General features: G+C 40.5%; 1 protein-coding gene and 1 pseudogene across 1 annotated transcript in view; both read right to left on the bottom strand.

Annotated features, from left to right (window-relative positions):
* ETF1 (eukaryotic translation termination factor 1) overlaps positions 1-25,116 on the bottom strand; it is a 29,503-nt gene extending 4,387 nt beyond the window's left edge. The window contains exons 1-7 of the mRNA XM_027546360.1: positions 24,985-25,116; positions 24,720-24,823; positions 4,361-4,536; positions 3,841-3,980; positions 1,212-1,350; positions 739-929; positions 81-210 (exon numbers count right to left, since the gene is read on the bottom strand). Coding sequence (XP_027402161.1) covers positions 81-210; positions 739-929; positions 1,212-1,350; positions 3,841-3,980; positions 4,361-4,536; positions 24,720-24,805 — 862 coding nt within the window. The 5' untranslated portion in view covers positions 24,806-24,823; positions 24,985-25,116. The remainder of the gene's footprint in view (positions 1-80; positions 211-738; positions 930-1,211; positions 1,351-3,840; positions 3,981-4,360; positions 4,537-24,719; positions 24,824-24,984) is intronic.
* On the bottom strand, positions 7,682-8,805 carry LOC113895309 (annotated as a pseudogene).
* Positions 25,117-25,367: the final 251 nt, after the last annotated feature.

Genomic DNA, 25,367 nt, shown 5'->3' with positions numbered 1-25,367 from the left:
TTACCCTTCTCAGTGTCTTGTTTTGTACATACACACATACAAAAACTTTTCACAGTAAAGAAATTGTATTTCACTGATACCTATTAATTTCTTCTCTTGAATAAACTTCACGTTGGAGAGGACCTCAGTAGATAATTCAATAGCTTGATTGAATCCATTTTCACCACCATAAGATATATCAACTAATTTTAAAACTTTTGATTGCAACCTCTGACACACAACAAAATTAAAAAAAAGAAAAAAGCACATCATTAGTACTTCAAAACACCCTTACCAAGACCCATTACCTCTTAATGGCATGCAAAACTAACCAGTGAAACCTCAGGAGGAAGAATATGGGGAAAGGTGCCCAATTTATTCATGAACAGGTCTCATGAAGATCACCTCCCCAGCCAACTGTATTGCACATCCTATTAGACTTATAAAACCAGCTCCTAGTTTCTTTGGAATCAAACTTCAATTTAAAGCCAATTATGGCAACCTACTAAAACCAGGGGCCAACACAGCGCCAAGAAAGATTCCATCCCCAAATGGCTGATTTCAAAAGAAAGTAAGTCCAGACATGGGGGAATATCTAATATTACAAATAATACACATAAAATTTTGCCAACACAGACTGAGGTTTTTAACATGGAATTTATTACTGTAAAAGAAAGAGATGTGCACATCCCAGCACTCACAGAACTCAACTACTCCCACCTAGAAACTTACATAATGGAGCATCTACTTCTCACTTACCTGATCAAACATATCAGATTGACTTAGTTCAGTTTTAAAGTCAGCTGATCCAGCTAAAACGAGACCAGCCACATTCACCTTGTCCCCAGAAATAAACAGCTGCACAGCAGTCTCAGCTACTTTTCGAACATAGTTATGTCGCTTTTCCATTCTTAAACGGGCAAAACGCAAGGCTGACTGACCTCCTCTACCTTTGACAAAAAAGTGATGAGAGAAAAAGGCATTTATTAAGTACATGACACCCTGCTAATTAAAATAATTATATAACCGTGCTATTTCCCAAGGAAAGGTGAAAATCACTATTCCTTTCAGAATAAAATCGCTTTTAGTGAGTGAACACTAATTCTGTAGTCAAAAGAGTCACAAGTAACAATGCTTCTCCCATCACCTGAGATTACTTTCCCCTATTACACAATTTGCTTCCTTAATGCTGGACACAAAGGAAAAGTGTTCATGTTCTCTTCCTGGATTACCATGTTTCTTTGGGAGATCCACAGTGAATTTGTGCAGGACTTCTCTTGTATTTCCTTGGAGTGTGCCAAAAAGTGCACCACTACCATCTATTACAATGAAGCCAAACTTGCTATCATCTGAAAGTAGTGCTGTAAGAGCCTGAAAAGCAAACACAGGTACCACACCATAAATCTCAAAGCTTTGCAAAATTAAGACAAAATTCCAAAAGGACATATACAAGCCCTTTCCACTCACTCAGAACAGTATGGAGTACTACAGGAAAACCATTTCACGGAGTAATTTAAAGGCTTCAGCTATAAATATGTAATTCACATAGACAAATCTGAACCTGATGCAGGAGAAAACCAACAATATCAATGGGAAGCCTTTTTACAAAGCTGACCTAGGCACAGGAACCCAAAACTAATACAGAGTTATAGGGATCAAATTCTTCCTAGGTTGTCTTTAGACTGATGGTGGTCTAGAGAACATAATATTCAAAGTCTAACCTCCAAAAGTTGACTTGCTGTTACCATTAATAATCCCAGCATTAATAAGCAGTATTTACTATGGCTAATAAGAATCTTTTGTAAATCAATTCTAGAATAGGAGTACTCACTGAGGACAAAACCCAGAAACCGTCTATAAAAAGATCTAGTTTTGAAATGTTTCATTTAATTATGCCTTGAGTAACATTAATGACATCAATATCTAAAATTCAATTTTAAAGGTACTATAGATAATAATTCTGAATTTTTATGAGAGAAAATTCTTCTGGGTTAGTATTATACCATTGTATTTCTGCCTCCTGAAAGAGCAGATCTTTAAATAGATCTGGGACCCATATAGATGGGCAAGAGTTGGCGTCTATAGACATGGTAGATGACTAATTACTAGGTGGCAGCCTCTATAGAGCTAAGAAATTATTACCCATACCATTTAACTGAGGAAGAAAACAGCTCTTCACGGACTGGAAAGCAGATTAATCACTAAGAATCACCCTTTAACCAAAGCATACTTGATAATTAGCATTAAGACATGAATATTGCCCATGTTAAAAAATTTGCCTTAAGACTCTGTCTTCCAATACAGGGGGGTACACGTTTGATTCCTGGTCAGGGAACTAAGATCCCATATGCCACAGAGTGGGGCCAGAATTTAAATAAATAACTTGTTTAAAAAAATTTTTGCCTTATCCCAATTACCTCTGTTATAACTTGACTAATTTAGGTTTTCAGCAAGCCTGCTCATCAGGGAACAGACTTAATCCTTCATAATAAGAATATATAAATATCCTGATTAAACACAACTTCAGTTGTGTTGTTCAGTATGCCACATGTGTAGGTAGTTTGTAATAGTTAGAGCCCAAACAAACAAAGCTAGTTAAGACGAAATGCTATCTTGGAAAAAGTGTTAAGGTTTAGAAAAACCAATGAAGCTAACTTAAATAAGTAAGGTAAAACTAGATAACATGAGTATCATGTACTATTTAAATCAAGAAGACTCAAAATCTGCCTTTATCAAAGCAGATACAGTTAATTGGAAGAGGGTGGCAAACTGCCTCCCTAATGAAACTTTTGCCATAAGGAGGCTGTGACAGCCAAGAGAAAAATCAGTCTCCACCATCTATGCAATCGCTCAAGATCCGACTGGAACTGAACTTCCCGTCAAGTTAGCAGAATCATCCATTGTAAACTGCATTGACAAATGTCAGTTCTAATTCCACTATAGAGGTTTTCCCCTATGTCGATGAAAGGCAAGAGACTGAACTAGAAGCCAGCTGTGAATTCCTGATTGTTCTACTGTTGACTGATTTAGGTCACTCTAATGAGGTTTCCTTTCTACCCTTAATGTTCATCATATTATGACACTTCTGTCACTCAAAAGTTTTTTTTTTTTAATGGATGGGGAAAAAAGCTCTTATGGTCCTGACTACTCAAGATTTTTATAATTTGTGAGCTGAAACTAAGAATGCAAGAAATATAGTCAAGTATCATGGATACATAAGGAGACCTAGAGTTCAGGCAGTCATTTATTTCTTTGCTTCTAATTAGTTCTTCAAACACAGCTTAGCACTTTCCTCAAATATGCTGAATATTCACGTAATTCATTGTCATAATAATGTAATTTTTTTTTAAAGAGCCAGCCTTATAAAATGGAACAGTTATTTGGAAAACAGCCTGTCAATTGTTGAACTGGTTAAACATTAATTACTGTATGACCCAGAAATTCCACTTCTAGCTTGTATACCTGCCCCCCCAGTGAAGACGTATGGACATACAAAACCTTGTACACGTATGTTCAAAGCAGTATTATTCATAACAGCCAAACAGTGGAAATGACAGTTTCACCAAATGATGTTAATAAGTGAAATGTGGCATATCCATGAATAGATATAATGTGGAAAATAGTATTTGGTAATAAAAAAGGAATGAAGCATAATACATACCACAAAATGGATGAACCTTGAAAACACGCTAAGTAAAAGAAACAAGCCACAAAAGGCACAGAAAAACAGATTAAGGGTGGCCTATAGCTGAGAGATCTTGGGGTATGGCGGTAGGGACAGAGGAAGGCCTGGGAGTGACTGCTAATAGCTATGGTGGATTTCTTTTAGGGTAACAAAAACATTCTGTTTTAACTTCTTACCTCTGTATGGAATTTGTTGTCACACAAATACAATGACGTATTAATTGGTTTGAAAGGTTCAAAGTCAATGTTGACTTTCTTTTCCTTTCCTTCTTCTGTTACAATTGTACCACAGTAAACAACCAGGCCATTTGGAGGTACTGCAAAGAACAAACAATTTCCCCACTTATATACACACCTAATTTTCCTCAATTAATAGGAAATGTTCCCACAGCCCATTGTTCCTGCCCCTTTAAATCATAATTTTCATGAAGTACAAATATCTGTAAATTTCTCAGGCAGATTTCTCTTCCTAATTTTGAAACTTGAGATGTTTTCAAAAGGATTTATTATTTTAAGTATAGTACATACTACTTAACTTTCAAAAAATAACTTAGGGAAAAAAAAAAAAAACACCAAAGGAACACAGCTTATGGCTGGGTAAAGAAAGCACTTGGGACCAAAAGCATCACAACAGAATCAAAGTGGAAAATACAACCAAGACAAAGTAGAGGAGGTAAATGATCAAGCTCCAGATTACCTTTGTTATAAAGTTTGAGTCTTTGTTGTACAGATGTAATGGCTCCCAGGACTGAAAGGCGGTTTACTCGTGACTTAATGTTAGATGCAGTTCCAAACTCATCTGCTAACATTTTTGCCACTCGTGAAATCTGGTCTTTGGGAGGAATGATCAACGATATCATGCTTGTGCCATTGCTGTGGAAGAATAGCATTAGAGGTTTAAGTACTACATAAGTAAAGAATTACCATTAGTAAATGGAGTTAAAAGTGAGATGCCCCTAATATAGGAAAAATAAATCACTCTAAAAGTGACCATGAAGGTAGGGGCTATACCTCTGTAATTAAAGTGACCCAGAGCTAGAACAGTGTTCAGAATATGGTAGGTATATCAATCTTCAACAAAGAGGCAAGATTATACAATGGAGAGAAGCCAGTCTCTTCAGCAAGTGGTATTGGGAAAGTTGGACAGCGCATGTAAATCAATGAAGACACACCCTTACACCATACCCAAAAGTAAACTCAAAATGCTTTAAAGACTTTAAGACACGATACCATAAAACTCCTAGAAGAGAACACACGTAAAACCTTTTCAGATAACTCGTACCAATGTTTTCTTAGGTCTGTCTTCCAAAGCAACAGAAATAAAAGCAACAATAAACAAATGGGACCTAATCAAATTTATAAACTTTCACACAGCAAAGAAACCATAAACAAAACAAAAAGACAACATACTGAATGGGAGAAAATACCTGCAAATGATGCGACCAACAGTGGTTAATTTCCAAAACATACAAACAGTTCATACAACTAACTCAAGAACAAAAAACAAACACTATCAAAAAATGGGCAGAAGACATTTCATCAAAGGACGCTCAACACTGCTAATTATCACAAAAATGCACATAAAAATTACAATTTCCTATCACATAGAAATGCACATAAAAATTTCCTATCAGCCAGGATGGTCATCATCAAAAAGTCTACAAATAACAAATGTTGGAGAGGTTGTGGAGAAAAGGGAACCCTTCTACACTGTAGGTGGGAGGGTGTTGGTAAACTGGTGTAGCCACTGTGTTACAGTATGAAGGCTGCTTAAAAAACTAAATACACACACATGCACAGCCATAAAAAAGAATGAAATAATCCCATTTGAGGAAGAGAAAAGACATATCCCATCACTTAATGTGGAATCTAAAATATGACATAAATTTATTTACAAAACAGACAGACAGGAAAAAAAACTTATGGTTACCAAAGGAGAAAGGCGTTGGGGGAAGGCATAAATTAGGAATCAGAGATTAACAGACACATACTACTATATATAAAGTATCAACAGATAAACAACAAGGTCCTACTGTACAGTACAGGCAACTATATTCAATATCCAGTAATAAACCATAATGCAAAATAATATGAAAAAGAATGTATATATACACATATAACTATCAGTGAATGTATATGCTGCTGCCACTGCTGCTAACTTGCTTCAGTCATGTATGACTCTGTGTGACCCCACAGACAGCAGCCCACCAGGCTCCTCCGTCCATAGGACTCCCCAGGCAAGAATACTGGAGTGGGTTGCCATTTCTTTCTCCAGAATGTATATATATTGATTTACAATCCCTTGTGGCTAGACAGTAAAGCATCTGCCTGAAATGCAGGTGACCCGGGTTCGATTCCTGGGTTGGCAAGATCCCCTGGAGAAGGAAATGGCAATCCACTCCAGCACTCTTGCCTGGAAAATCCCATGAACGGAGGAGCCTGATAGGCTACTGAACAACTTCACTTTCACACTTCAATTAAAAAAATATGACAGGTGTTTAGTTCTTTGAATGAATACCAGCTTTAGCTATATGTAAAGACAAAAGGCACTTTAAGAGGTACTAGGGAAACGTCTCATTCACCAAGGAATGAAGCAGGAGAAGCTTTGATAAAGGTGTGACAAGAAGACTGGAATTTAACCTTGAGTCCGTGGCAGAGGCTTAGAATCTGGTGGTTCTTCAGAGGATGATTCAATAACAGGATGGTGCAACAAGTCTAAATGAAATAGCAGTTTAATATCCTGGACCCCTCCTTCAAAATTCCAGGCTCACCACGAAAACTTAAGAACCACTAATTTAGCACCCTAAGTATCCTGATAATGAGAAACAAGTCTTGGATTCACATAAATATCCCAGTTAGGAAATCTCTGTCACACATACACCTTTCTCTCTAAATAAATGTACCTCTAAGTGTATTTTACATATTAATCACTTTTGAGTTTGATTAGAGAGAGAAATGCAGAGTCTGATTACCTCTGGGTACCCAAGCAAACTGAAGTTTCTACAACTAAAAACCAGGACAAAACCCTAACTTACGGAGGATACATCCCCAAGGCTTTGTCACATGGGAGCTCCCTTTTGAACAGCTACCAACCCCTCTAACCTTAATATTGATGCCAACTACTTATCTTTTTAACCTAGACATTCTCAAGACTTATTAAGTCTAGTTAAGAAATATTTAGTCTAGTTAAATATTTATTTCACTAGTTAATATTTATTAGTCTAGTTAAGAAATATTTTACTAGTTAAAATATTTTTTTTTCTAATTTTATTTTATTTTTAAACTTTACATAATTGTATTAGTTTTGCCAAATATCAAAATGAATCCGCCACAGGTATACATGTGTTCCCCATCCTGAACCCTCCTCCCTCCTCCCTCCCCATACCATCCCTCTGGGTCATCCCAGTGCACTAGCCCCAAGCATCCAGTATCGTGCATCGAACCTGGACTGGCAACTCGTTTCTTACATGATATTTTACATGTTTCAATGCCATTCTCCCAAATCTTCCCACCCTCTCCCTCTCCCACAGAGTCCATAAGACTGTTCTATACATCAGTGTCTCTTTTGCTGTCTCATACACCGGGTTATTGTTACCATCCTTTCTAAATTCCATATATATGCGTTAGTATACTGTATTTATGTTTTTCCTTCTGGCTTACTTCACTCTGTATACTAGGCTCCAGTTTCATCCACCTCATTAGAACTGATTCAAATGTATTCTTTTTAATGGCTGAGTAATACTCCATTGTGTATATGTACCACAGCTTTCTTATCCATTCATCTGCTGATGGACATCTAGGTTGCTTCCATGTCCTGGCTATTATAAACAGTGCTGCGATGAACATTGGGGTACACGTGTCTCTTTCCCTTCTGGTTTCCTCAGTGTGTATGCCCAGCAGTGGGATTGCTGGGTCATAAGGCAGTTCTATTTCCAGTTTTTTAAGGAATCTCCACACTGTTCTCCATAGTGGCTGTACTAGTTTGCATTCCCACCAACAGTGTAGGAGGGTTCCCTTTTCTCCACACCCTCTCCAGCATTTATTATTTGTAGACTTTTGGATCGCAGCCATCCTGACTGGTGTGAAATGGTACACGGTTGCAAAACCACACTCGGACCACGTCCTTCTCCAGCCCGAGCTGCTGGGCGATGTGGCTAATTTGCTGCAGGGTGGGCTTCGGGCACTGCAGGAACATGCTCTCTAGGTTGCCTCTCACTTGGTTCTCGATACTCGTCCGCTTTCTCTTTCGGGCCTGCACAAGGGTCTCTGCCTTGCATATCTCCTGCAGATTCTCGTTGTTGTCAGCTTCCTCCACCCACTTCTGCAGCAGGGGCCGCAGCTTACACATGTTCTTGAAACTGAGCTGCAAAGCCTCAAAATGGCAGATAGTCGTTTGGCTGAACACCTTTCCAAAGAGAACCCCCAGGGTGAGCCCCACATCAGCCTGGGTATATCCTAGTGTGATCCTCTTCTGCTTTAGGAGCTTGGCAAATTGTTCAAGGTCTTTCTGAAGAGCTTTGATGTCCTGGGACTCTTCAGGGTTCGGTTCCAGCTTCTCCTTGTCCAGCTTCGCGGCGCCTGCGAGTGCGGCGCAGGGGTCCGGGGAGGCCCCCTCGGAGTTGTTCTCCACCCCGGCTCCCGCCTGGCCCTCGGGCTGAGGGGTCTCCAGGCCGCCTGGGGGCACCGGCCCCACTCCAACCTGCGGCGCACAGTAGGCCATCCCTCCACACAAGTCATAGGGCGGGGGGCACGGGGGAAGCCCCCACACCTCGGCTCCAGGCACAACCCCCGGCCCGATCCCCGACCCACCGGGAGGCCCTTGGAAGCTCATCCAGGTCCGAGGATCAACCCAGCCCGGCTCTGGCCCTCCCGGCCCATCGCCTCCACCGCCCGGCGGGGGCGAGAAGGCGAAGTCAGAAGCGAGGTGTCCCGCCATGGGGAAGGAAGGCACCCCCAAAATATTTCTTAACTTTAAGAAAATATTTTAAAAAGTTATCAAAATATACCAATTCACTTATCATTAATCAAAACACAAACCCACTTCACACCCAATAAGATGGCCACTATTAAAAATGAAGATCATGGCATCTGGTCCCATCACTTCATGGGAAATAGATGGGGAAACAGTGTCAGACTTTATTTTTTTGGGCTCCAAAATCACTGCAGATGTTGATTGCAGCCATGAAATTAAAAGACTCTTACTCCTTGGAAGCAAAGTTATGACCAACCTAGATAGCATATTCAAAAGCAGAGACATTACTTTGCCAACAAAGGTCCGTCTAGTCAAGGCTATGGTTTTTCCTGTGGTCATGTATGGATGTGAGAGTTGGACTGTGAAGAAGGCTGAGCGCTGAAGAATTGATGCTTTTGAACTGTGGTGTTGGAGAAGACTCTTGAGAGTCCCTTGGACTGCAAGGAGATCCAACCAGTCCATTCTGAAGGAGATCAGCCCTGGGATTTCTTTGGAAGGAATGATGCTAAAGCTGAAACTCCAGTACTTTGGCCACCTCGTGCGAAGAGTTGACTCATTGGAAAAGACCCTGATGCTGGGAGGGATTGGGGGCAGGAGGAGAAGGGGACGACAGAGGATGAGATGGCTGGACGGCATCACTGACTCGATGGACGTGAGTCTGAGTGAACTCCGGGAGTTGGTGATAGACAGGGAGGCCTGATGTGCTGCGATTCATGGGGTCGCAAACAGTCGGACGCAACTGAACGGAACTGATTAAAAAAAAAGTGTTACCAAAAAAAAAGTGTTGGCAGGATGCCGAGATAGGGAACCCATGTGCATTGCTGGTGATAATGTTAGATGGATATAGCCATTATGAATAACAACATGGCAGTTCCTCAGAAGGTTAAACAGTTACCATGACTCAGCCATTCCACTCTTAGGTGTATGCTCAAGAGAAGTAAAAGTGCCTTTTACCAAAGGCACTGTTCGTAATAGTTAAAAAGTAGGAAAAAACCCCATGTCCAACTAATGAATGGATAAACAAAATGTGGTATATCCAAACAATGGAATTATTCAGTAATTAAAAAAAAAAATAGAGTGCCAGTACATTATTTACATTATACCAATGAAAAATAGTAACAAAAGACCACACTTGCATGGTTCCATTTATACGTAATGTCCAGAATAGGCAATCCAGAGACAGGAGCCAGGGTGGAATGGGGAATGACTGGTAATGGGCACACGGGGGTTTCTTTTTGGGTTGAAAATGTTTTAGAATCATATTGGTGATCATTGCGGAGTAGTGAATAGTGCTTCCACTGCAAGGGGCATGGGTTTGATCCTTGGTTAGAGAACTAAGATCTGGCCTGGTCAAAAAGTTAAAAAAAAAAAAAAAAAAAGTGCTATGGGAAAGACTCAAAATAGAACTTAGTAAGATATTTCCTTTAAGGTTTCTTAATCTGTAAGCTTACAAGAAAAGCCAAAGGATTTTCCTGAGAAGTGCTAATTTGTGTTTACCATTAGTAAAAATAATTTTATGTTAAAAAACTACATTACCCATTTTATTAAAAACAAGTAATATGAACTGAATTAGAAGTATAACCAACATATACATGGGATATTACAAGTCCCAGATGTGCCCTGACCAAATCTAATGGTGGCTTTCTTTATCTACCATTATAAATTGATCCAATTTCATATACCCAGACAAAACCCTAACTGAAAAAGATACACACACCCCTATGTTCATAGCAGCACTATTCACAATAGCCAAGATCTGGAAACAACCTTAACGTCCATCAACAGATGAATGGATAAAGAAGATATATACATATAGTACATATATACAATGAATACTACTCAGCCCCACCTCCTGCAAGAGAGAACAAAATAATGCCATTTGCAGCAACACGGATGCAATCAGAGATTACCATACTAAGTCAGTCAGAAAGACAAATGCCGTATATCACACCTTATGTGATAGTGTGGAATCTTAAATATGACACAAATGCACCTACTGACCAGACAGAAACAGATTCACAGACAGAGAGAACAGACCTGTGGCTGCCAAGGGGGGTGGGGGAGGGATGGAGTGGGAGGTTGGAGTTAACAGATACAAGCTATTATATACAGAAAAGAATATTAAAGAAAAAAATAAATGTATATACATATATATAACTTTGCTGTAGAGAAATCAAATTGTAAATCAACTATGTCATTAAAAAATAAATTGAGCCAGTTTATATTTTGAAGGCAAAAGCTGATCTGATATGAGCCAAAGTATGTTAAGAAATGTGATTGTTGTTTTACAAACTGTTTCTACTTGATACTTAATGAGTCTATAGGAAATTACTTCCTGAGATTCTTCAAGATCATGATCCTAAAGGCTATTATAAGTTTAATCATTACAAGTTTTAGTGTCAAAATGAAACAGGTGGGGGCTTTCTTTAGATAAACTGGATAGACTGCCAGAAAACACCTAAAACTTCTTCCTAATTGCTGAGTGTGTTAACTTCACATATATCCAATGTCTGGTGGAAGTCCACAAGAAAAAGAAATTAAGACAGATGGCTACAGTGTCAAGTCAAATAGGCTTATGTGCCAAGTGTCATAAGAAAGAAGGCAAGAGGCACAGTGAAAGGAACAACATCAAAAAGTAGAGAAAACCCCCAATATTAGCTTTGTAACCATAAGTGTTTGAAATCTGTAAGTGTCTGGAAACTATCTTCCTAGAATAAAATAATCTTCACAATGTGCATCTTGGTACCAGCACTGGAAAAGAACCTCATAGTTTTCTGCTAGTGGCAAAGTTCACAAGTCTCCTAGTCAGACAAGTTTTCTTTAGAAGGAGACAAGCTGGCTAGCAAGCCCTTCCACAATCAGGATAGTTGCTCTCAGACTGTCAACTAATGTTGTCTTCAAACCCAGCATTGTTTCTGTTGGGGTATCTACTCAAAACTTGGAAGGCTGGTTCACAACCTTTGTGATACTTTCCTCAATAAACTACAAGTAAATTTGTGAATTATGAACTACAAATATGTGGTAAAGCATGGTGTGTGCTCTGCTGCCACCCCTTGGACAGGGGAGCCAGATATTCTAGTCAAAGCGGAGAATCAAACAAATTCATGATAAGCAGCTTTAGTGGTCACCATAAATACAAGCAATGATCATGAAATTAAAAAATCAGACATATATACAATTGTAGTGGCCATGTTCCAGTTTCTGAATTAGATGGAAAAAGAATTGCCAAATGAAACAATTTGGTATCTTCTATTACAAAACAAAAACAAAGCTCTTTTAGCAATCAACTGTAACAAACTGCTTTACTTCCAATATTTATCTTGTTAGGGACCTAAATTTCTTAAACACTTTTTGATAATTCCTTCTGGAGTTTTGTGAAATCTTACAGGCCAAAGAGGAGAAAAAGGAGTTTGCTCTAGGAGGGGCTGGAAAAATTAGGCAAGTAAATTTAACTTCAAACTTGCTTTAGATTCTAGGTGTCACCTTATTATATGAAACTATACAAGAGAGGGAAAAGTTGCAATCTGAGCTTTACTGACTTGTATTTGTTTTCAGATGAACAATTCTCAAAAGAGAATTTCTTTACCCTGGGGCTTTTGGACTCTTTAGGGACCGAAAGAGTTTAGCTACTTCTGAAAAGGGCTCAGTTGTAGGAAATGTAATGAGAAGGGGCTAAAAGAATAGCAGGGTGGAGGCTCAGAGATCAGAAAGCTAACAGGCAACAAACCCAAAGGAGGTAAAGTTTGAGGCTAAAGAGAATGCTGGAATAAATTAACTGAGGGGCTGAAATGCCTAAAGGAAGTCCCTAAAGCAGGATAATCACGTGGAGGACAAAGCAATGACCTTAAGATAAGCAGCTATTTACTTTTCACTGTGGATAGATTAAGAAGATAAGCATCCATTAAGCAACTTTACTGTATAGCACCAGAGTTGGGCAACCTTAAACTCACATCCATTTAACATCCTAGAAAGGACAGAGTAGTAGAGATACCTAAGAACATAATCTTGTTATGGAATTCCACTTTAAAAATTGATAGATTTCTACGAAGTTGTTAAATATGAAGCCACTTAACAGTTAGTCTTGGCTTCTTACTCATTTTGAATTCTGACTAATGTTTAAGAAAAAACTGGGCTTCCCTGGTGGCTCAGACAGTAAAGAATGTGCCTGCAATGTGGGAGACTCAGGTTGGATCCCTAGGTCAGGAAAATCCCCTGAAGGGAATGGCTACTCCAGTATTCTTGCCTGGAGAATCCTATAAACAGAGGAGCCTGGTGGGTTACAGTGCATGTGGTCACAGAGTGTCACATATGACTGAGCGACTTTCACTAGTTTCCCTTTGGGCCTCTCTCTACCCAGCCTTGAGGACTTCCCTGGTGGCTCAGACGGTAAAACGTCTGGCTGTAATGCGGGAGCGGGGTTCAATCCCTGGGTCAGGAAGATCTCCTGGAGAAGGAAATGGCAACCCACTCCAGTATTCTTGCCTGGAAAATCCCACGGGCGGAGGAGCCTGGTAGGCTACAGTCCATGGGGTCACAAAGAGTCGGATACAACTGAGCGACTTCACGTTCACATTCTACCCAGTCTGGGGGAAACCTTTAGTTTCTGAATTCATCTGACACCACTGGGGATGAAGATACAAGGATTATTTAAAGAGATGGCCTCTACTTTAGTTTAAAGGCTTCATGATTTGTATGTTGGGTTTGATAACAGCAAATTAAAAGCTTTTCCAGGAATTTTATGACTGTCCAAGTGGTTAAGACTCTTGTTTCCACTGCAGGGGGCACAGGTTCAACCCCTGTTTGGAGAAATAAGATGCCACATGCCTCACAGAACAGCCAAAAGAATAAAACTTGGGGGAAAAAAAGGGGGGGAGCTTCTGGTTTTTAAAAATTAAAAACAGTTTTTCCAGGAAAAGTTTCCAAACAAAATAAACACTCCTTTACCCCCCACCCGCCCCTCAGGCAAGCCAAAGTTACTAAACCAGTTTGTGTAAACACCAAAATAAAACCAAGAAAGCTGAGTATTTCATTTGAAGTAGAGCAAAGAGTCCTCAAGGGAGAATGAAAAATAAAGCTCTCACTAAGGAGTTGCTGGCAGTGTAAGCAAACTACACCTTTTAATTTTAATAGTTTTCATCCATGCCTCTGCTTTGTCCCTATGTCCCTTTCCCCAAATCAGAAGGCTCTCATTCAAGTCAGTGGATTATGAGGCACACAGCAATGATTCACAGGCAGGCTGTAAAAAAGACACAACATACAGTGTGCTGTGTAAGGTGTCTAGGGGCCTCTGTTTTCAGACCCCTTCTTGTTCTCATCATTTTAGGGGTACATTCCCTTTTCAAAGAAGAATTCAGCAGTGCTTCCACTCAGAGGACTAACTTCTGAGAAATAAAACAGCTGGGAGACAGAAGGAGTAGTTGTAAATAGACTAAATACGGACAGTTAAACAAACTAGACACAACTTAGGAAAAGCAAGAGAATTTAAAGAGACAGCTGACAGCTTTCTCTTCCTGCATTCTCAAAGGTGACTGCTGAAAGAAAAGTTTCTCTCCCTAGAATGGGCAGTCAGGGGTAGTACCACCAGTAACTTATCTAATCCAAGGTTTCATGGCCCTTAAACACTACAGGGAAACATTAAGGTGCAGATTACCAGGACTGCAAGGACTCTAAAGAAGAAAACTCAAGGTAATCAGAGCAAAGCTTGGATTATGGGGTGTATGTTTATGTAGCTTTACAGTTAGCAGTGTTCCAGCTTTTGGATTCAGGAAGCCTGACAAAATGAAAATCTCAGTAGTCTTTGACTTGTAAAGATCTTACCAGTGCTTATCATTAACAATGCTTCAGAACACTTAAGAAGGCAGTGGCACCCCACTCCAGTACTCTTACATGGAAAATCCCATGGACGGAGGAGCCTGGTAGGCTGCAGCCCATGGGGTCGCTAAGAGTCGGACACGACTGAGCGACTTCACTTTCACTTTCATGCACTGGAGAAGGAAATGGCAACCCACTCCAGTGTTCTTGCCTGGAGAATTCCAGGGATGGCGGAGCCTGGAGGGCTGATGTCTATGGGGTCTCAACAGAGTCGGACACGACTGAAGCGATTTAGCAGCAGCAGCAGCAAGAACACTTTAGAAGAAAATGTGGCACCCACAAGCTTATCCACTGGCCAATTTGCATGAGAGCCCCAGAACCCTTGAAGAGCTTTCTGAAAAAGCAAAACAAAAATGCTTAGATACAAAAAGATCTCCTCTTCCTTTATGTTCTGATTCAATAGCTCTTGAAAAGGAGGAGTGAGGGTGGTAGCAATTATGGCTGAGAGAGTCTCAACTTTCAAATGGATTGATTTAAATAGAATCAGACTTTAATGCATAACTAGGGTTAAGAATCACTGTGTTTGGCTTCTTTTCTATGCCTTTAAGAAGGACCTCTCAGGCAGCTGAAGTCAGGGAGATTCCATGATCTCACCCCTTCTTAAAAGAAACTCAGAGCTCATCTCCTGCAGGTAAGCTGCTGTCATGTATCCTAGCAATAACATGACTACAATGAATTGTGATGGCTCAGATGTGTCCAACTTTTCCCAGCCAGAACACTCTCAAGTCACTACCATCCATCTTATCACCCCTACTTTCAGATTAGGGCGAGGAGCATTTTAGAGACTGCCTACTATCCTTTCTAGTTGGGATTTAAGAGTATATGCTCCCCAGGAAGCTATCATCTCAATGTTTGACGGAGATAAGCCTAGGATACGGATGGTCAAGGTTTCCCCTATCCCCTTTTCAAGCTCACAAAGCTCAACTTAAATTTCAGACACAGCATTTCTGGGATTCACTAGCCTAGCTGCATGGTAGGGATCCCAGCTGAAAATCAATTGGTTCCTCTCCAATTTCTACTATTTCTGTTATTTTATTCACTATGGCTTTTCCATTTTTCTTCCTTAAACAAATGCACAAAGCTAAATTTAAACTCTGAAACTAAAGCAATTTTTATGTGGGTTTAATATGGGAACATAATAGGACGGGGGTTATGAGCACAGGTTTATGACTGTCCTACTACCACAACCTGGGCAAATTAAGAGTCTCAGTTTCTCCTTACCTCACAAAGTCATGCGGATTCTATAAAACAATATATATCAAGTGCCTCGAATGGATAGATTGCTAAATGGTAACTAGATGGAACCTGATAGCTTCTTTTGCCCCACCCCCCTGTCCTTAAGAGAACCCAGAAAGAATTACGGGCACAGCACAGTTGTGGGGCAGAGGAGAGTAGCAACACTGTTAAGTGATGCTACAGACTTATTTGAATCTAAGCATTAAGTAAGCCTAAAGAGAGAGAGATAATAGTTAACTTTGTGGTAGGTGATAATCACCTTTACTGGGTTACAGGACCTGACAAAATCTTCCAACAGAACAAAAGAACTAAGCCAAAACTCAGTTCAAACAATATGGTCAGAACACTATAAGCTGTTTTGGAATTCATCACAAGGGAGAAATACAGAAATTAATTCCCCTCTACTTCTACCTGGTTATCAGTCACTTCAAAGATTTGACCTGTTTTTCTCTTTAACCCAAAGAACCTGTGCTCATAACCCTGTGCTCATAACCCCCACCCTATTATGTTCCCATATTAAACCCAAAGAAAGTATGTTAGTTGCTCAGTCGTATCCAACTCTTTTGCGACCCCATGGACTGTATCCCGCCAGGCTCCACTGTCCACAGAATTCTCCAGGCATGAATACTGGAGTGGGTAGCCATTCCCTTAACCAGGGGATCTTCCCCACCCAGGGATCGAACCTGGGTCTCCAGCATTGTGGGCAGATTCTTTACCATCTGAGCCATCAGGAGTAATTTCCACCAAATAACTGTGAAATAACACTTCTTGAAGGCAGAATTCATTTCAGCACTGAGTACATGCTTAAACATTTGAGAATGAATAAATGGTTAATTGCTAACATAAGAAACAGGGTCTTCTTTATACAGTCTCTTCTAAGCAGACACCAAGGGTTTTATTCTAAACTATTAAATAAAATACCAGTTAAGAGTTTGCCAATCTTTGGAGAAGAACTAACATGTGCCTGAAAATGACTAATCATCTCTGCTTTAGCTTCACTAAAATGCTCAAACCATCCCGTCAGTCTTTTACCTAACAAAAATGACACTTTCAGTATCTTATTTTGCCACCTTTAAACTGGCTCAACCCCACCTCAAACCTGCTCCTAAATATTATCTATGATGCAGGTAGGAGGTGGGTAGGGCTGCTTTCTATAGAGAGAGCTTACAGAATACCTAGAGGATTCTGTTACTCTTCAAAGAGGCTAGACAGAGTTACTGGAAACTGGTTTTGTGCTACTGACCTCAGGATCAGATGCCATTACCAGATGGACAAGGACCAAGATATGAACACACCAAAACATTAAAGCAGCCTCTAACCTAGAAGACACAATAACTCAAAATGTCCCAATATTTTGCAGAAAGTAAAGTTTACAAAAGGCTCATTTTAGTGTTTTATCCTCAAAAGCATTAAGATTACTGTACTCTAAAACAAAACTATGTATCTGGTGGAGTATTTTTTCTACAATTACAGGAATTTACTTTGTCATAAAAGGGAAACTAAAAACAAACAAATTGACACAGTGGAATATTCCACTAGGGAGCAGCAGAAGCTGGAAAATTTCTCTAGCATTCTCACATCAGTGAGAAGCCAGGAGATAGCAATCACAGCCACCATTAGGGAGCAGCTAACCATCAAGGTTCTACACGGGGCGAGAAAGTCCACTTCTTATCTTTCTTGGCCACTATGCAAGTACTTTTCAAATAAAACAAAAGCCACAGCGTTCCTGTTAATCTTCTTTCTAATACACACATGAGCTTCTGGGGAAGGATTTAGAAGTAAGTTATTTCCCTCGCCAATGATGCTCATTAAGAACAAACATGTTCAGTACCCAAGTTCTTCCTACGGTAGATTTGCAAACAGCATGCCTGTTCCCTTTTATCTTTGCTCTCGAGTCTCTGCACATCTGCTCCCTCTAGTAAACTGAAAATCTCCTTGGACAAGAATCCTCCTTTCAGAAGAGAATAGGAGATGTTTCTATTCAGCAAAAGAAAAATGTTTCTATTCAGCAAAATCAAAGAGCAAGGCAGTGCAGTATAATAGTTAGGACCAGAGGCTCTGCAATCAGCAAAGTGGGAACAGAATCTAGCATTGCCCCTTGTTAAGACTGTTATATTAGCAAAGTTAATAAATCTCTCAGCACTGCAAATTTTTTCATCCATGAAATGGCAGTAATAGCTTTTTTCATAGAGCCGTTGTGAGGAGTCAAAATATATGCTCTTCAACCCATCTTCAGGAAACTACTTTCATTGCTTGATTGAAACTCAATCTTTCTTGTCCATGAACTTCTAACCCTGTCTTTCCTGAGGATCCTTCTTGCTTTTAAGTAGTCATAAAAGCCAGAAAATGGGATGGCCAGAAAGGAGGAAAACACTTTTTTTCTTCAGTAAAAAGCTAAAAATATCTAGAGGTATTCAGAAATTAAAGTTTGGGGATCAGTACATTTTCACTACTTGCAAACTAGTGTTGGGACTGTCACACTCTGTTACCAGTGAGGCACATATATGCAAATACTCTGCACTATTTCAATACCCTGACAGCTTACCAACTATCAACCAACACAAAGCTTTTGAGTCTAATTTTAAGCTAACTGGCTTTTAATCAAGAATGAATGTCAATGACCATTTCAAAGTTGCAGATCAGTTACAGCTCCACTACATCAGTGTATCAAAGATACTGTATCAAACAATGCCCAAAGTAACATTCTCTGACAACATTCACCTGCCTTGTCTAGGAAATTTGCCCAAGTAGTTAAACAATATCTCCATTTTTGACCATGTCTAATACCTCATTTAAGACCCAAATAATCTGCTTACACTACACCCCCATCAACATGTACCCTGTTATTCTGAGACCGGAAACGGATATCATCACTCCAGGGTTTTGTGTCAGACCATTTTCTCATGGCGTTGCACAATGCTTCCCTAAATGTATAAATATCCAACCTACAGCAGATGTTTGATGGAGCTTTTAAGCTGACTAGTTAATAGTAAAAATGTATCTGTGGGCTTCACTTTTCATATACTTAGATGTGAAATTGGGGAAAAAAGTTAGAAGGCCACAGACATCAAGAAAAAGACAATCTTCTGTTTTGACTAGGATCATTCTTCTAAAGAAAACCTTAAAGGATAAAACGAATAAACAACTTCAAGGGTTAAAATAAGGACAAAGTGAACATGTAAATACTTATAGGATGGGTATTACATACAAATTAAGTAGATAAAAGAGAAACAGCACTAGATTACAGCACAGAAAGCTTGACCAATCTATCAATGTGAAAGACTCAAGTCTGTGTTTATCCTTGTATCCCCAAGAAAAACAATGAAATTATGGCTCTTAATCAAACTCAATTATGTTTTGTTAGAGGTGAGAAAAAGAGCAATGATGCTTTATCTTGATTCACTCAGAGTCAAAGAAAAAGATACCTGTTCAGGAAGAGGGGGGTGGGGGGGGGGGAAGGAAACTTTCATTACTACCAAATAGGCAGTATTAAAAGGAGGCTGTTATGAGCAGGAACTTTATTCATCATGCTCTGAGGACAGCTGCCCACAGAAAAACCTTGTAATTTCTAACCTGGTGGGAAGCATCTTGAACCCCCTCTAAATCCTTTCTCTTCCTCACTAAAGCAGGCTGCTGCAGACACTCCTATAGAATGTATCCTAGAAGAAGGTTCTATTCTGAGATCCCTGGAGAACAGGGTGGACTAAAAAAATTTCTGCTGCCCAAGTTCAGAGATAGATGGTTTGTTGCAGCAGTAGGCCTAGGGAAAAATGGCAGATTTCTTCTGACTCTTTAAATAGGGCCTGAAGCCATTTAGCCCTGCTGCAAAACCCACATTTTAAGTTTTCCCACAACCAAACTCAAAACAAGGGCCCTCTGCTAAAAGGGTCCAACCAGTGTGTGTGTTGGGGGCAGGCAGGTAGGGGGGACACTGGAGACCTACACTGCATTCTGCCTTAAACAGTATTCTAATTAGGTTACGCTTGCTTACCTAGGAATGTGTCCAGAGCAAACCTTCCTTTCCTGGAAGGATAAGTGTATCTGCTATTACAATAAGAAGTCTGTCAGGAGTTGAAATTCAAAGAGAGTAATTGTCCATCAGGTTCACAGTGCACAGAACACCATGCCAGAATACAACGGCTGTTAGGACTAGTTTTGAGTTGAGGCAGGCAGCCTAATACACTTGGAGTAGGCTGAGGAACACCACCACACCCTATCAAATATACTCTTATCTGCCCCTCTTCCCTTTACCACCTCAACAGACCCAGACATGTTGGTGGCATCTATATTTTGACCACTTTGTGGGAAGTCACTGTAGTTTGTGTTCTACACTCATCTCTTCCCAGGAAATTAAAAATATTCTAATTCTTGACTTTTCTCTAGTGGGGTCTTTTACCTGTGTAACTATCAGAGACAAGAAAAAGGCAGGAAAAGCCAGAAGAGATGATGAAAAACACCCTCTTTAAGAGCCTGAATATCCTGGTATCGGTATATGAAAAACTACAAAGTATCATTCTTGTTACAGCCACCTGTAACTATGATGTGGAGAACTAAAAACTAAAACCACCTGAAATTCATTGCTTTGAGACCATTCCAAGAATCCTTTAGGTGAATGTTCTACTAATCAACAACTTCCACTTAGGGAAGAAACCCAAACACATTTTACACACTTTAATTTATTCAAATCATATCAACAATTTACCTATATTCTATTTAAAAACCCGTTCATTGATCTCATAAAAATACTAACTTTTAATTCAATATAATGTGAGGAATTTTCTGGAGATTTTGGTCTGTCCCTGGCTTTTAGAAAGCTCTTAAAAACCTTAGAATTTCCTGAGATGGGGAGTGTTTTTGTTATTATTCATTAGGAGTCCCCAAGGAGCATACCTGAGTTTATGCCAATGAAGTGACTAGGGTGGGGCCCCTAGGCATAATTAGGATGGACAAGTCACCAGAAAGACCAAATGTTTTGAGGGCTGAACTTTCAGCTCCATTCCCAGATCTATGGGAAGGGGTAGTTGCAGAGTAATCTATATAAAATTCCTGAACAAGATTTAATGAACTTCTGGGTTAGTAAACTCAGGTGGCAAATTCCAGTTTCACAAGGACAGAAGCTTCTGCACTTGGACCCTTACAGACCCTATGTACCACTTCATCTGGCTGTTCATTTATATCCTTCATAACATCCTTTGTAATAAATCAGTTAACATAAATAGTTTCCCTGAGTTTTTTGGACCCTTCTAACATATCATTGAACCCAAGAAGTCACAGGAACCCCCAAGGCCCAGGCTTGCTTTGGCATCATATGTGTGGGCAGTCTTGTGGGATCTGATAGTAACTCTGAGTAGTGTCAGAATTGAATCCAACTGTAGGAATACCTTTTTGGTGTCCAGTGAGACTTGAAGAACTGCTTGGTGTGGGGGAAAAAACCCCACACATCTAGTATCAGAACTTCTCAGAGGAGAAAAATTGTCCCATCCTGCTGTGCATCCTGTGTTCCCACCCCTACTCCCACCCATATATATATCTGGGGGCAAGAAAGACAGTCATGTAAAGTCAGGCAATTTATTTCCTTCAAGGTATCTACAACTTATTTTTAACAAAAGCTTTAAAAATGTCCCCAAACCACAGAAGACTCAAATGAAGCTTAGAAAGTGCCCTGATCTTTAAACATGGGTTACCTGACTGAGATCTGATTATATATGAAATATATGATTCCCTGAGGAAGATAAATGAAAAAAAAAATTCTAATACTCACAGACATAATTTAGCCCAGATTCACCTTGTCCATTCCTTGGTTATATTCACCACTGTCCTTGATATAACAGGCTCTTGTTATGATTTTATTACCTGAAAACTACAAAGCTTCCAACACTATTTCTGGGGCTACCTCTCGCAGGCTCAGAAACATTAAACAACCTAAATTTGCCACTTACCTTTCTTCTACATACTTCACCTGATTTAGTTCCTTATTGAAAATATCTACAATCATGGTTTCCATCCACATGGCCCTACGTTGTTTTGGCTTATGTACACATCTGTCCTCATTTAAGCCAACTATGGAGAATACACCAAGAGCAATCATAAACCAGGAAGAACTACAATTAATTTTAAGTGGGACCTATGTATAGGAAAAGAATTAGCTGTTTTTTTTTTTTAACTAGTATACACAGAAACCAACATTTCACCGGGCTTATACAAAGCTAAATATGTATGTTCTATCCAACATAAATTCAAGTTATATGTATAACACTCCTTTTAATTCAGAAAGTATGACAAAAAGATAATACCTCTTGCGAAGATTAAGTAAAATAATGTATTGCTTAATACAGTGTGTATAATATGCTAAGTGCTTAATAAACTAATGTGCTTAGAAACTTCACTCTGTTCAGATTTACTTAATCAGTGAGTCTATTTTGCAGGTGGTTTTCCTTTAAAGCTACATTACCTTGGGATCATATATCAAGATAATCACATATTGGCTATCTCAATTTCAAGATTACTCTTATCCCAGCATACCTGAAGAGCCAGTGTTAAAAACAAACCAATCTCTGATTCTCATGCCCAGAATTGATGGGGGGCGGGTGGGGGGGTGGAGAAGAAATCTTCATTTCCAAAACAATTCTACTCATCTACCACTGTTTCACAATCTAGTACTAATAACCATGCTCGAACACAACCTGTTTTCTCCTGAAACCCACAACTTGCCCCTGCCCCTTAAACATCACCACAAATAGATTTATTGTACCATCCAGTTTGTGCTTAAAATCAAAAGTCCATAACGTTTCTCAATGACTATTTTAGCATTAGGGAACGAAGGAAAAACAATTCTCACTGCACATTGTGATAATCTAATGAGTCTGACTAATATAACTCAGCCATAATACAATCTTGCTATTCTCAAAAAGAAATTGGCATATACTAAGAAATTTCTGAGTCAAACAAAATATACATATGACTCCCTTACTGATACCTAGCAATGGTCAAGAATTTAAATTGTCATGGGATCAGGATATAACCAAATCCTGAATAAAAGCAAAGTAGGACATGATTATCAACCACGTTGTTTATAGGACAGCTTAACCTTGTATAAAATGTTCAAACTTAACTACCACTTGCAAGAAAAGTTGTGCGTAAGAACCTCATTTTTAGCATGCTTTAAACTTTACCTAAGTTTGTTAATCAAAGAACTAAAGCCTTTAAAAGCTTCAAAGAGGAGCTTAAAAGTTTCAAGTGGCTAGGTAACATGGCTAGGAACAAATTTAAGAATTAGCTCCCTCCCTTAAACAGTAGAAAGGAATGCTGTTACTTATTTAGCAGTAACAACAGCAATCTAGAAAAGTCATACTCAAGTGAAGGATTCAAGCAAAACAACATAAGATGCTAAAGAAACAAAAGAATATGGCTAATTCCTGGTAGTGCATCATAATGGGTCATGATCTATTATATTATCCCTCCTGTACAGTGTTCTCATACTTGGGGAATAATTATTCTACCATGTGGCATAGAATCATGTGTTCAAGTTCTGGGAAGATTATATTAACTTTGTCTGAATAATTCTATTAAATTCAAAGAAAAACAAACCTGAGGAATGAAAAATAAGCTGCCACCTTCAATTTGTACCAGAGAAAGTGAGCAAAAACTCCAGTAACTGAAGAGCATCAAACTTTCAGAAGTTTCACCCCAAAGAGAACTGTCACTAATTAAGAACAAAGCACAATGGCAAAACTGTTAGCCTTGGGCTTCAATGGAACTAAGCATACTTACTTTATAAAGCAGTAACTACTATGAGTTTGATGAATCCCATCATTGTAAATCTGCCCACCAAGAACAAACCTGGGTCAGAAACCAGAATGTCCAATCCATGTAGTGAAAACAACTTTCAACATGGTCCCAGACAAGACACTCTGCTATTCTAAGAATGCTCAGACATACAAATATGTAATGTTCCAAAAACTTTTTCCTTGCCACATAGTAAAAAGTTTCTATGACTGGCAAAAGAACAAAGTAATAAAGTGAGAGAACAGATATACCCCTGACACACTCTCCCCTAAACAGTAATTTTTTTTTTTAATTTTAAAAGAGCATATAAAGTTAGTTTTAAACTAGTTCACCCTTCCCACAATGGACACACCTAACAACTGCTTCTCAAAATTTACCAAAGAAAACTCAAAGCCCACCGACTCCAGTTCTGAATTTCAACAAGCATTAATACACTAGGCACCTCTACCCCAGGAGTTCCAGAGAGAGGCCAAAAGGGAGCCTGTTCATATCAACAACCCCATTAATTCGGATTTCTCCTGTATATACAGATACACAGCTGTCAGCCTAAACCTCTCCTCCGGCGCACACATTCCCTGTAACAGCTAAAACCAGGAAGCTAAAGGGTAATTAGAGGACTAGGAGGAAGTCATCTTGGGAGAATTGTAAAACCCAGAGAAATCAGAGGAAGTCAGAAAAAGGCTGTCCTTGACTACCTCTCCTTCCCGCCCCATCCAGACTTAATCCCACCCGGGTCTCAGAAGCCCGGGAGGGAGAGGCCATTTTAATGAGGCTTGGTTGAAGAATGTAAAGGAAGGGAAAGAGGAAATCAGGGAAGGGCCTTTGTAAAGGAAGGCCTGGCCCTTTCCCCCAACAGCACCCGAGTTGGGTGGCAGCATCTGGAGCTCAAAAAGGGAGGTGCTGGATTCAACCGCCTGAGAGAGGTACAAAAGTAGCAGTGGCCTACCACGAGGGGGTCGAGTGGTCCGAGTACCGGGAGCAGGACCCCCTGGCCCCAAGAGGGAGAACTGCCCCTTCTGGGGCCAACAGCGTAGACCCTCGCCCCTGGGACTGAAGCTACTACCCAGAGGTCCAGAAGGCGGGAGTTGGCTAGTGCCTGGTTCTCCTCATTCGGCCATGCGGCGCGGGGGCGGCCATCCTGAGGGGGTCCCGGAACCAAGAGGGCATGGGGGGGCCCAGACGCGGAGCTCACCCGCGGGCCGCCTCCAAGCTCTTAATGAGCTTTTTGATCTTCCAGATCTCCACGTTCCTGTCGGCAGCACTGGGGTCGTCCGCCATCTTCTCGCCTCCTCCTCCCTAGAGCGGCCCGGCGGGGCCCGGAGACACCAAGACCACAGAGTTAGCGCCGCCGCTGGGGCAGAGCGGCCCCCTTCCTTGCCACCCCCGAGAGTCCCTCCTCTTCCCGCCCCGCGCGGCCCGCCGAGGTGGTAGCTGGCCTTTCCCTCTCCCTGGCTTACCTAAGGGCCCAGTCCTGGGCGGCAGCGGCTGCTCCTCCCCGGCGGCGGGTCCGCGGCGGCGGCTCTGACGTAGGACACCGGCTCCCTCTCTCCAGGCAGCTGCATGTGTTGCAATCCGCTCACATGGGGCCTGTGACATCACTTCCTCCGCCAGGGGCTGAGTGGTAGTCGGCGGGCGGAAGGGAGGGGGCCAGCAAGGAAGAGGGGGAGCTCTGCGCGCGCCGCGACTTTCCATTGGCTGTTTGGGCCGTGGCCTACAAAGAACCCGCCGATTGGTCTCATCTGGGGCCGCGCTGCCTTGTGAGGTAGAAGCCGGGGGCGGGGAAATACCTCCTTCCTTCCGGTTCGGAGAGCAAAGAGCAGGAAGCGGGCGGAAGTAGGTG

Source organism: Bos indicus x Bos taurus, chromosome 7, assembly GCF_003369695.1.
Source record: "Bos indicus x Bos taurus breed Angus x Brahman F1 hybrid chromosome 7, Bos_hybrid_MaternalHap_v2.0, whole genome shotgun sequence".
NCBI lineage: Eukaryota > Metazoa > Chordata > Mammalia > Artiodactyla > Bovidae > Bos > Bos indicus x Bos taurus.
The sequence above is the reverse complement of the archived record's forward strand: the minus strand, read 5'-3'. Positions and strand labels throughout refer to the sequence as shown.